At 34.6% G+C, this 14,263-nt stretch overlaps 1 protein-coding gene across 1 annotated transcript; it reads left to right on the top strand.

The window, feature by feature from the left end:
- Positions 1-6,206: 6,206 nt before the first annotated feature.
- Positions 6,207-12,407, top strand: LOC18430157 (Chitinase family protein). The gene is made up of 3 exons (XM_006840318.4): positions 6,207-6,559; positions 8,335-8,491; positions 11,778-12,407. The coding sequence occupies exons 1-3, from the start codon at positions 6,256-6,258 to the stop codon at positions 12,142-12,144; spliced, it is 828 nt and encodes a 275-aa protein (XP_006840381.1). The 5' UTR covers positions 6,207-6,255; the 3' UTR covers positions 12,145-12,407.
- The last annotated feature ends 1,856 nt before the right edge of the window (positions 12,408-14,263 follow it).

Below are 14,263 nucleotides of genomic sequence, written 5' to 3'. Positions count from 1 at the left end.
CAATATTTTTGGGGAAGCCGCACATCTGTTTTTTTGTGAAAGTTGGACCATGCGATCAAATACGGTGTATATAAATTATTATTATTTTCTTATTCTTACACCAGCAACACCGCTCACAATGTCCAATTACAAACAAATAACTCTTAAAACCAGGATTTGCCCGATTCTGGTTTGCTCGAGAGAGATAACTTGGGCACGTTCCCTTGGTTTGAGAGATGAATTGGGCGTGCCCCTTGGCTTGAGAGAGGTTTTGGTTGAAGTTAGAAAAGCATGTGAGAGATCTTAAAGTTCTAAGTGGGGTATACAACCTATAGAGAGATATTTGAGATAGAGAGATAAACTCATAGAGAGAAGAGAGAAAATAGATATTTGAGATAGAGAGATAAAACTCTTAGAGAGAAGAGAGAAAACTGGTGTAGGAATTTTATGAGGTGGGAAACCTCTTTTTTTATAGATTTTCTATGTAATAGGTTTTGTGTTAATTCGTAGGGTAAAATCTCAACCGTTAATCTAAGAGATTTATGGGGTGAGAGATTTGAGTCATCCATCTCATTCATTTACCATTAAGATTCAAAGAGATGAGTAAATTTATTTTTATTTTATAGATCTATTCCCATCAAATTTTTAAATAAATCGGTATAAGTATCTTAAGTTTTTCCAAACTCAGTTGGCATGACATGTAAACCTAATCCAAGTATCGATAAATCGCATTTGACTAATATGGTCCATAAAAGTACCACGCTCCTACCAAGTTTATGTTTCATGTATTGTTCATACAGGCTCACAATCGCCTTTAAAAACCACCTAAACCCAACATTTTGAAGGAGGATTTGTGGGCCGAATCATTTGCCGTCCACGCGAGGGTTACATTTTTTGCGTGCCAATGTTTCGGTCTTTGGTTGTTTCTCCCTCTAGAACACAGTCTCTCTCTAGAGACTCTCTCTCTAAACTTTCTCTCTCTTTGTTGCGCTGGTCTTTGGTTGTGAAACCACCAACGCTAGCAAAACGACCTGCTCCATCTCTCTCTCTCTAACTTTCCACAGATGTGGTGCCACTTTCTCTCTCTAGTCTCTAGTTTATCATTCCTGTATGTTACTAAGGCATGGGTATGAATGCACCTGCTCCAAATCTATGAGAATATTTGATTTTCAGAATCAGAGAAATTTGGTTCATTTAGGAGTAGGAAAAGATGAGTTCAAGGCTTTGAGATATGTCATTAATGGTGGAGGTTTATGAAGGCTCTCATTTTAGGCACAACCAGTTGCACAACCTTATTATCCTCTCTCTCTAACCCCATTGTCCTCTCTCTCTCTCTCTCTCTCTCTCTCTCTTATACTACTAGAAGTGAACTGTGGCAACAAATGCATCATCTCTCTCTCCCCCCTTCTTCTCTCTTTAATCCAGCTAGAAATGAACTGTCGCAAAAAAAATGTATCTCTTATCCAAGACAAAAAGAGCCGAGGCAACAATTCAAACCTATTAGCCGGAAAATGGAAACTTCGCTCCGGAAATTTGACGGAATATGCTTGAACCTAGTTCCGAGCTAAAATGAACTGTCGCAAGAAATGTATCTCTTATCCAGGACAAACTTGAAATGGAAATATCGTGAATTGCTGGGAAGTGTAAGCCATTTCAGAGGTTTCTTTTCTGGAAATTTTAAGTTTTCATGGGCCTTTTGAGTCTTGACTTTTGTAACGGAAGCATCTTTGGCAATAGGGAAATGAGGTGATGTGTAAATCGTTGATCAAGGTTTTTCATTTGAGTTTTCAAACCCTGCATGTCAGTCCAAATTGAACCAATACAATTGCCTAAATATTGTCAAGTTTCGGCCGTTATTTGAAACTCTTCTTCTATAAATATTATTTATTTTATTTATAAAATCTACGCAAAAGAAATTACATGAGAGGAGATAGATAAAACGGACAAAAAGGCCGCCTTTAGCCAAAAGTTAGTCAAGAAATTTCCTTCACGAAGGACATGATAAAAAGAAATTGAAAGCGAAGCCATCAGATCCATAATCTGCATCCAGCTAGACCTTAGTTTTCATGAAATACGTTGCTCCTTCTTGCACCAATTAATTACGTTCAATGATCTCCTTCAATAATGCAGCTATTCCCGATGTGTCTAGAGATAAAAATTCTTAACCCTTGCAACAAAGGCAATAACTTTGATCGGTTAGCCGTGGCTATATCAATAAGGCCAGCATGTGAGAAGATGACATCTCCAAAACAGTCTCGCACCACCCCCAATGTTTGCCAAACCTGGATTGCCCAGAGAGCTCCCATCAAAATTTAACTTAAATCCCCACTCTCTGGTGCCACCAAAATACTCATTGGTCTCATCTTTACTCTACCCATCAAAAAGAAATTTTGCAAATTCAACATAATATCTGGTTGTGAAATCCCCCAACCCTCTTTAGTAACTGAGAGCTAAGACCAAATAGACAGTTTGACTTTACTCAGTAGTCTATCAAAAGATAAACTGTCTTTCTTTCCGTAGTTCCCATAGAGTAGCCCCTATTGCTATTTGCCATACCAAAACACCCCTGGAGGTAAATGATGAAAGGCTAACTGTGACACTAAACCCATCACAGATTGGGGCAGTGAAACATGAACCCCAAATAGCCCAAATAACCAGAACCAAATTCTTGAGCCAATGTGGCAGTGGATGAGAAGATGCTCCCCAGATTCCTCATCCACTTTACACATCAAACATATGTTAGGCAAAATTTTACCTCTCCTAATTAAATTATCCACCGTTAGAATCTTATTTTGGACAGCTAACCACAAAAACACCTGCACCTTACGGGAAACAGGCCATTTCCACACTTTGGCTGCTGCAGGTAAATACCATCGATCATGAAAACAGATCCTATAATAAAACTTGATCGAAAATACCCCATCGCACTCAACTTCTCAAATCACTTCATCTATTGCCCTTTGGGAAATATAAACTGAATCCAAAATACCCATCAAATCGTTCCATTGAAGGTAAATAGTTTCACTCAACCTATTACATGGAAAATTAATACTCCAAGCAACACGATTACCTCTCACTTCAACCATCTCAGAAACCATAGCATTAGGTTGTAAAACCTTTGCAAAAAGTTCCAGATAAGTAAGCTTCAGAGGGGCATCACATGTCCACTTATGATGCCAAAAATTGATGTTGTCACCACAACCAACATTCCAACAAAAATAACTCGCAATCATCGGCCTACATCTACAAAAAGACGTCCACAGAGAATACATCTCTTTATTTCTACCCCCTCTTAACCACATTTCCTGCCTACCAAAGCCATATTTCGAAGACAAAACTTGAAACCACAGCTGATTTGTAAAGTAAAAACTTCTCCACCATCACTTATAAAACAATGCCTCATTCATATATTTCATCTTTCTAATGCCAAGACCACCTTCACTCTTAGAGATACAAACACGATCCCACCTAAGTAAGTGATACTTCATTTCTTCCCCAAAAGACCCCCACAAAAAATTACACATCATTATTTTAATTTACTTTATCACTGAGGCTGACATTTGAATAAGAGACATCAAGTAGATTAGTAAATTTGCTAAACATGAACTTAGCAATGTAACCCTACCACCCATAGACAGGTATTTCGGTTTCCAAAGATACAACTTCACTTGGACTCTCTCTAACACCTTATCCCAAACCGCTATAGAGTGCCTAGAATTTGAGATTAGCATTCCCAGATAAGTAATAGGGAAAGAGCCCACCAAGCAACCCAAAAGATTTGCCAAATATTGAATCAAGGTCGGAGAACAGTTAATACCTATCATTGAGGTCTTATAGAAATTGACCTTCAAACCCAAAGCCACATCACAACAATCTAAAAATCGAGCAATGTTTTTCACTTGCGTCTCATCTGCTTCACCAAAAATAAACGTATCATACGGATATTGCAAATGAGAAACTCTTTGACCCATCTCAATTACTTTGAAACCAGAGAAATTCCCATAACCTTCTACTTTATGAATCATCAGGCTAAAACATTCTGCATAGATAGAAAAAAAGAATGGTGACATATGGTCATCTTGGCAAAGACGCCTGGAAGCCTTAAAGAAACTAATGAGGCTTCCCTTAAAAAGTATTGAGAAATAGGCAGAGGATAAACATCCAAAGATCCAATTCCTCCATTTTACCCCAAAACCCATATGATTAAGAATTTCCTTAAGCACCTCCCATTCAACTCTGTCATAAGTTTTTTTCATATCAAGTTTAGTAATGACTACAAGAATGATGTTTTGGGTGAACGAAATTTTGGAACCTTGCGAGCAAGGCCGAATAGAAGTATTTCTAAGCCTACAGGTTGCTTGATGGATTATAATTTTCGCGAAAGTGTCAAATGTTTTGATAAAACCAAAAATAATAAGAAAAATATAGACGTCGAGGTGTCAATTGTTTCGCATAATCAAATCGGAACAGTTAACTGGTTATGGATCCGAAAGCAGTTTAATCGGCTTAACCAATAGATCGGTCGATTCAACCACTCTAACAGGGCAAATCCCGGGTGGTAAAAAGAGCGTTAAATTTTTTTAAAAAAAAATGCTGATCATGAATATGAAAAAATTAAAATTAAAACTATAATTTTTTTGTTTTTTTTTTTGCACCGTCTATATTATATTTACGGACGGTACACTTTATGTAACGTCCATATTTGGTAAGTACGTTTGTAAGTCAACGGCTTTGGCATCCGTATTTAACATAAGTTTGAAGGAAATTAAGAAACAAAAGAATTGACGTGATTTGAGGGGTTTTTTGAAACTTGAAGTACAGATAGGGTGCGGTTTATATAGAGCTTAGGCTCCAAACAATCAAATTAGAGCCTACTTTCGAATAATATCGAGAAATGTAGTTTTAAGTGTATTTTGTAACCCTAGGCTACCACATTGTGGTGCGGCCTTGTCCTAGCCCAGTTCGGATCGGGCAAGTCGTGGTCCTTAGCCTACGCCAAATGTGGTCCTTAACCCAGGGGTGGTCCTTAGCCTACGCCAAATGTGGTCCTTAACCCAAGGCTACCACATTGTGAGAAATGTGGTTTCAAATTAGAGCCTGCCCTAGGGTTAAGTTTGGTTTGACGGGCAAGAGCACCTTGACCATACGTAGTTTAATAATTTCAGACGGTGAAAGCAAATTGCGGTCAACAGTCCACATCGCATGAAAAAGTTAAAAGAGGGAACCGAGAACACTGAGTATAATATGGTCGGTCAAACATTCCGGACTGCGTCGAAGTGGCATTAAAGAGTTTTGATGAGACCGAGGGGAGGGGAGTGGAGAGTGAGAGAGCCATAATCTCTAGGACTTAGGAGAACGCATAATATATATGAAGATCCTCAGTGCAAGAGACATCAAGGGTTTAAGATTAACTCAAGTCAACTCCCTATTCTCCAGGGAGCAAAATGTAGATTTAGTCCATCAGGAAAAACCAAAATCAGTATGCTCTTAGGATTTTTTTTTTTTTTTTTTGGGTGATTCAGTGGAGAAGACATGCCACTGAAGAGTTACATTTTGAAGGCGTTAATTGGAGGTGTTCGCGGTACAAATAGATACCATGATGACGACCAGATCTAAGTACTATAGAACTCAAATTCCAATTTCCCCTTGAAAACAATCACACTGGGATTTATAAGTAGGCCCCGAATTTCATTAGAAAAAAAAATCCTTCAAAGTAGTTTTTATTACTAAAGGACTAAGTCTACACTATACTCCCGCTAGGGCATAACATACACCCTATTTAAAAGCCTATATAAAAAATATAGGCTCAAAGTATATAAAGGAAATAGTTATTTAGATAGAGAGAGAGAGAGGGAGATATCAAAGGAATGGAAGTAGTTATTTAGAGATAGAGCTCAACGCATGTAAAGGAAATAGTTTATTATTTATAGAGAGAGAGAGAGAGAGGGGGAGAGCTCAAAGAATATAAAGGAAAGGAAAGAGTTATTTAGAGAGAGAGAGAAAGAGAGCTCAATGCATGTAAACGAAATAGTTTATTATTTAGAGAGAGAGAGATTGAGAGAGAGAGAGATTGAGTTTCTTTATCGCATTAGATCAACGAAGAAAAAGTCCAACCAAGACTTTCTTATTCGAAACAGCCGGCAACGCGGCATTTCCTTGAAAAAAAATCAAGTCCCACTATGCAAGTCTACATTCCTTTTTGCATCTCCCTATATAAACGCTACATAATGCAACCCTCTCTCTCAAATAAATCCAAATACTTATTTGTTCAAAACCATGGTTACGTCTATATTCTATGGCTCAATTTCTGTCCCCTTATATCTCTTCCTCTCTATTTCTCTTATTTTAGGCCCCAAACAGGCTCTTGGTTTCCCAATTTCGTACTTGGTCCCTGAGAAACTCTACAACTCCATCTTTTTGCACAAGGATGACTCTGCTTGCCCAGCAAAAGGCTTCTACACTTACTCATCCTTCATTAATGCCGCTCGATCTTTTCCAGATTTTGGCAAAGATGGCACCATCTCCACTCGTAAGAAGGAAGTTGCTGCTTTTCTTGCTCAAATCTCTCATGAAACTACAGGTTTTCCTCTCTTTCATTATCATCATCATTATCTTCTTTTTTTTAATTAATCGGTGTCGACAACACGAATCCTAATTCACCATTCTCTCTCTCTCCAATTGGAATTATGTTCATATTAAATTTTTTCAAAATAGTCTTATTTTGTACATTTCCTTTCTTGTTTATTTTGGTCTGCTACATAATGGAAAATATACAATTAAAACTATTTTGCGTTGGTACAGCAAGGTTAGAGTCCCTCTACCCATCATAGTTGAGATAGAATAACTAGAGGTGTACCATTCAACGGTCTTTTAGAATACAATTCAATCGAGGGATAAACAAACAACTAATGGGAATGGGAACATGTTTTATACACCTATGGTCTGGCGTATATGGTATCTCCATAGATGGATAACTTTGGATCCTTGACCTTCCTGTCCAGTAACAAATGGCGGAGATTAACCATACTCCATACTTCCCAATCATGAAATAGTATATATATATATATATATATATATATCGGAAAAAATTTATATAGAGCCAACGCTCTAAACATTCAAATTTGAGCCTACATCAAAAAGTTCACTAGGAGAGGTTGTTTTGATGCTCAAATATCTTCAAATTGATCATCTTGACATCAAGATGCATGGACATGAGAAAAAAATAGATTTCAAGTTTTGGAAATAGTATATTTTGTAACACATTTTTTAGACCGTCAATTTTCAATATTTTCAAGTTTTCATAGATCTGTCTATCTACACTATTTTTGAAGCTTTGAACTTTATAAATAAATATGAAAATATATTTTAAGTCTATCACAAAGATTTCTAATAATGAAACCAAATTTCTCGATACTATTTGAAGGTAGGCTCTAATTTGATTGTTTAGAGCCTAGGCTCTATACAAACCACACCCATATATATATATATATATATGGGAAAAGTTTATATAAAGCCTAGGCTCTAAACAATCAAATTAGAGCCTACTTCAAAACATTCACTACAAGAGGTTGTTTTGATGCTCGAATATCATCAAATTGATTATCTCGACATCAAGATGTATGGACATGAGAAAAAATGAATTTCAAGTTTTGAAAATAGTGCATCTTGTAACGTATTTTTTTACCGTCAATTTTTAAGATTTTCAAGCTTTCATAGATCTGATCAATCTATACTGTTTTGTAAGCTTTAAATTTTATAACTAAAGTTGAAAATATAATTTTAGGCTATCACAAAACTTTTCGGCATTGAAATCATATTTTTGACACTATTTAAAGGTGGGCTCAAATTTGATTGTTTAGAGCCTTGGCTCTATACAAACCGTATCATATATATATATATATATATATATATATATATATATATATATATGCATTCTTTTTCTTCCTTTTTTCTGAAATTTGATCATATGTGTTTGTCTTATCTAGGTTTTAGCTCCGGTACACGGCTCCTGTGCTTGGGCCGTGCCACTCTATTATATCGAGTTAGGCATCATAACATGATCTCTTGTACTTGTTCTCAAAAGTGGACTATAAACCGGAGCATTTATAGTCTAGGGAATAATGTTCTCACGTTTTGACATTAATATTTGGGTAGAAATAACTACATAAACCACCGCTATCTATTAAGAAAAAAAATAGAGAGGAAGAAAAAAGGTTCTGGCCTTCGAGTTAATATACAGTTCTGTTGAATTTTGGGTATTTATTTGTTTGAGAAATAAGATTAAGTTCAGCTAAATAAAAGAAATATTATTATATAGTTGTCAATTAGTTTTCATGTAGATTTGAAAAATATCAGGAGGGTGGGCAACTGCACCTGATGGACCATATGCATGGGGTCTATGCTTCAAAGAGGAGGTGAGCGCACAAAGTAACTATTGTGACTCCACCAACAAGGAATGGCCTTGCTCGCCTGGGAAGTCCTATAAGGGAAGGGGACCCATCCAAATCTCATGGTAAGCCATAAAAAATTGATTTCAGTAGTTTCCATAAACATCTTATGAGAAAAAAACATCAATATTTTTCTAAATATCCAAAATTGTCTAACCAAAAAGAAAAAAAGATTCAAAATATAGATTTTTCTAAAAGATAGCAGTCTCTCAATTGAAAAGAGAGACCACAAAAGCATTAGAAATTTAGATGACCAGAACGAAACTTTGAGAGGCTAAATTGTGACAATAAAAGTTAATTATGTTGAAATTATATATGTATTTTTTTTTTTTTTACTTCATGATGTTGCACAAATACGTTATTACATGACTATGAAATAGTGAGCTGTAATTTCATTTCTTTTATTAATGAATTATGGGTAAGGGGCCTTCTCCCCCCACTGATTTATCTAAATAATAATAATGCATATGCATATGGGGTTGAACAATTTCATACATTTCAAATTAGATTTTGGTTTTGACTTATAATTTTTCTAGACTTTTTTAGACTTTGTGATTTTCGTTTTTCTTTTATTTATTTATTTAATTTTTATTATTATTATTTTGGTATGTCAATGTAACTTAAAGAGGACAATAGGATGAAAGGCAAGGGATTTTACTTAATTAGCAATACTAATCTTAGGAATGGTTTTTAAGCCGTGTAGTTTGGTTGGATAGATCTACGACATGACGTTTTATTGATGTCTTATTTGAATGTCAATAAAATAAGGATAACAAAAATGCTGATTTTCGGTAGCAAAGGTATGCGGTAGGTAAGCCATGTTTAGAGTTCAGTAATGAACTTTATTTATCTAACTACTACGGAAAGATGCGTCTCTATGATCCTATTTTACTCGAAAACAATGTATTGCAAAGATCATACGGTCGGGATTAGATCCTATTGGGTCGGGTTGCTTCAAGGAATAGGAAGACCCAACTCTGCCATATCCAAATTCGAAAGAAAGACCTATACGATCTTTTATCGAGAAATACATTTTTTTTTTTCACCTTTTTCTTTTGGTAAAAGATCACCTACATATGGTCATTATTATAATAAGATAAATTTCAAAATAAAATCAACATAACAATAAAAACAAGATCTTAACAACTTGATGCCATTGAAACAACTATGCACTATGCTTGAGAATAAAAGATAAGCTTGCAAGAAACAAAAAGGAAGAGTGACAGAGATTACTTCAACCGAGTTTATTACACCCCACATCGAGTCACCACCATCCAATGGCGTGGGATCAACGATCTAGCTTCAATCTCGAACTGAGAGCAAATTTCAGCCAAGCCGCACCAATCGAACATGAACCCTTTGATCACAAACTCAAAACCTAAGTAAATTCTCTTAGCAACCTAGTTTTAGAGAGATAAATTCTCTTTTTGTTAAATACTAAAACCCCTAGCCGTAAAACCACATTCCCACTGAGTTCATGTTCCACTATATCATTTCATTTTACAAGTACTCATAAGGTTTTTAAAGACCACATAAACCCTACAAAATTTGATATAAATTATATATAAATAATACGAATTATGTAATATAAAATATATAGAATGAATTTTTATAATATTTTATATTTTACCCTACCAAACCCATTGCCATCACTAATCTTGTGCCAAGTTCCTATGGTTTACTTTTGCTACAATTTTAATTATAAAATTTAGCAAACTATTTAGATGCAATTATTAAAAATTGTCATTTTATTTTAAAATAAAAATTGTACTGACGTATCTTGTGTTCCTGCGAGTGATTGAAAATTCAGCCCAGCAATTGAGTTACTTGGGCTCAAGCCTTTGCTGAGCCCAAGTTGTCCCTAGTGGGGTGTCCAACTCAGGGATATTAAAAAAATAAAAATAAAATAAAATCTTAAAATGTAAAGAATGTATTTGGGATATACTTTTTATATTTTCTATGATTTTGACAAAGATTGGAAAGTGTTTTGGTCATAAATACTTATTTTTATATTTTCCCATCTTTTTTAGATTATTTCGAAAATACTCCTAATCACAAGTTTTTTTTTAATTTTTTTTTTTTTTACTTTTTTTGAAATTTTAAAGCATTTTACTTAATCACACTTTAAACATACATTTCCTATTTTTTTTAATTTCTTTATATTTTTTATAATTGTTTGACCCTTTTTTTTTACGATAAATTTTTTGACCTTTTTTTACAGCAATATAACTCAACACTAATTAATCTGAGTTACTCGGACATGGCCCAAGTAATCAGCTTGGTCGAGGACCGATTGTTCAGTCCGAGTTGCACTTTCTCACGGTTCTATATTAGATTTTCAAAGTACTAGGAACTTGGACGCATATTGTATTCCACAAATGTGTCGGTGTTCAAATAGCAGTGCTTGCCTCAAAGTTAGGACACTTACAATCATGGCCACTTACCTAAGTTATTAGTATTTGAGAACCTCATGCCTCTCTGTCATACTCACACAACTACATATCCGATTAGCTAACAAGTTAATACACACACGAAAACCAGCATTCACGGTGATTCTCTCAAATAAAATAAATAAATAAATAAATGCTGATCTATTTTACTTAGGAATGCTTGGACTCGAGTAGTTTTAGTTGACTTTAGAAACATTGCATCTCAAATTCGATTCCTATAATTGAACTATCCAAAAAAAAAAGAGAACGAAAAATGATTTTTTGAGCCCACCGGCCTAAAAAATAATATAGATTGTGGTGCTAATATTCCATTTGAGCATATCCAACGGCGAGCATCTTTCAACACTATTCAATTTTAATCTTTCTGTGTAGGAAATTTGTTTCATGTGGTGGGGACGGTATTTCTACATTTCTATCCCCAAGGTGTAAAGCATCCATCTTTAAGATGGATGCAAATAGGCAGTCTATGGAAAAATAATTGAAACTAGTAGTCCAAATGTTTTCTTAATAGAATTATTATTTTTAATTTTCAAAATTTATTTCTTTTTTTATATTCATGATCTCCAAGTTAGTGATTAAGTGTCCTTGAAAATTAGGTCAAAAAATCCATCTCAAAAATAAATTTGTAAGAGGTAACTCATTTCTGCATGGACTCAAAGAAACCATGTCCTTCTATCCAATTTTTTCATCTGAATTGTATAGAGATTGTTCAGAAAAACTAGTCCATCCGACTCAACCGTATATAGGCCATCCAAATTGTTAAATCTGGTCCATCCGACCTATAGTTTAGCACAGACCAGCCGACCCATAAAATCTTGACCCACAAACAATCTCTCTATGTCTCTCACAAATACACATCTTCTCACTTTCTCCAGTCTTCTTTTTGGATTTAAATGGTCAGGAACTACAACTATGGTCCAGCAGGCAAAGCTATTGGCTTTGATGGTTTGACAAACCCGGAAGTGGTCGCCAATAACTCGGATATCGCTTTCAAAACCGCTCTCTGGTTTTGGATGACTCCTCAAGAGCCAAAGCCTTCATGCCATGCAGTTATGGTAGGCAAATACAAGCCCACACCAGCAGATTTGGCGGCAAACCGAACAAGTGGTTTTGGGTTGGTGACCAATATAATAAACGGTGGTTTGGAGTGTGGCAAAGGAGATGACAACCGAGTCAATGATAGAATCGGTTACTTCAAGAGATATGCTGAGATATTCAATGTCACCACTGGGCCTAATTTAGATTGCTCTAACCAAAAGTCATTTTAATGTGTATTAATTTATATTTTTGTGTCATTTTTTTTCTTTTTGGGTTATTTGTTATTTGGGTAGGTGTTTTGGAGAAAAAAGTAAAGCAAATACCTTCTTTTTTTAAAAAAAAAAAAAAGAAAAAAAAAAGTCATGGGTGTCCTGAGTTCGTACTGTTGGGATTTTTGTTGTTCCTGTTGTTTTTGTATTGGTGTGTGAGAAAGAGAGATCGATCGATCCTTGTTTGAGGTGTACGCTTTATATAAAGGAAAAGTTTTCTTACATCAAGGGATGCATGTTCACATATATGTCAGGAAGACGCATCAACCATCCATCTCAAAGATGAATGTTTGGTAATGGTGGTACAAGGGTCTTAAAAACACATAAAAATTTATTTATCATTTTCTATGAATATTTTATTTTTCTATATTAAACTTCACTGTGATGGAGATTCTCAGCTTCTAATTCTTTTGGTTCAAATCCATCGGTTGTACATATAAATGAGTTGGGAGACCCGTAAAAACCTCCTTATATAGATCTCATTCTTTATCGAAAGGAAAAACACATAAGTAGATAAGTAATATTGCCACAATGAAGTCACAATCATTCTTATATGTCATATTTCAAATCAGTAATTAGATTCAAAATTCAAAAAAAAATTCTTAAACTTCATGATACACTCCAAAATAACTAGAAATAACTATCTTTGTTATAAGTTGGTGACAATTACTTCTAGTTTATTATTGTTACAAGGGATTGCATGCTATGAGACAATTTATCTCTATTACAAAGAGGTCACAGTTATTTTTTAGATTATTAGATGCTAAATTGGATGGCTTACAAAAGTAAATGGTATCTATGTATACTTTTTCTTTGATAAGATGTTGTATACTAATAAACTATTTATTTTTGTTACGAGAAGGTCAAACTACTTCAAATCATTAAATGTCAAATTCGATGGCTCGAGGTATGTCATAAAGTTTGAGAATTTTTTTGAACTTTCAGTCTAGCCAATGACAATCTTAGAACCACCAAATTTGCAATATGATTAACAAGGATAATTATAACCTCCTTTTATCAAAGGTAAATTGTCTCTTTGGATACTTTTTTGTAAGACAAATATTAAATAGTTCATATATTTTGATAAATTTTCCTTTTCTTCTCGATTGCTTGAAAGGTGTCTCTAATTCTTTGCTACTTTGTTGGTAACCCATAATTCAATGCATTTGCCTTGAGCGCAATCATTAATTCTAGTCATAAAATGTGAAATTAAACCGGTTAGAAGTGTTAATATTCTCGCTCAAAAATTAAGTATTATTTTCGTGATTGTGACATTTTTGTACTAACCTATATTTGAATATGAATACTTCATGAATATGCTAAATGCTAACATGAAAAAAGAAAGTTAACAAATGAGGCCCTCTTTGTTTTTTTTTTTGTTTTTTTTTTTTTGTACTTTTGCACTTTTCTAATAAATATAAAACCCAACTACCGTATGATAGCTCTTTTCTATTAAATATAAAACCTAGCCACCATATGCAAACATAGCCATTTTGTATTAAATATAAAACCTAACATCCACATGAAAACATTTTTATAAACTTTTCAGGTTAAGGTTATTTATTTAGTGTTTAGGTCCAACATTACGAAAAGAAAGTGGTACGGTTTTTAGACTTTATTCCAAAACATAAAAGTGTTTTCTAAGATGATAATTATTTAGGGCCGTTTTGATATCTGGAAATCTATTATACAATAGATAGATTACAAGAAAATATAACATTTATGAAAAAATCAAAAGAGATTTACTCATATTTCCCCAAAAATTACGAGACCCTTTAGCTGAGAGATTTTCTCATATTTCCCCAAAAATTACGAGACCAATTAGCTGAGGAGTCATCTTTGGAAAATCATTCGCGTCTGTCTCTTTACGTTATATCCCTTAAATGCCAACCCGTTTCAGAATCTTTCACTGCTAAGTCCTACTCTCTCCTTCCCTTCCCTAAACCCGTCATCTCTCTCATGAGTCCTAATAACTGGTTTACATAAAATGCTCGCCCCCTCATAGGATACTCGCCCCCTCTCTAAGTACACAACCAGAGAGCCCTAATAAGTATAAAATGCTCCCTTTCTCTTCAAATCC

Source organism: Amborella trichopoda, chromosome 2, assembly GCF_054954075.1.
Source record: "Amborella trichopoda isolate Santa Cruz 75 chromosome 2, AtrichopodaSantaCruz75HAP2 v2.0, whole genome shotgun sequence".
In the NCBI taxonomy this organism is placed as follows: domain Eukaryota; kingdom Viridiplantae; phylum Streptophyta; class Magnoliopsida; order Amborellales; family Amborellaceae; genus Amborella; species Amborella trichopoda.
This window is presented reverse-complemented; position numbering and strand designations above follow the sequence as displayed.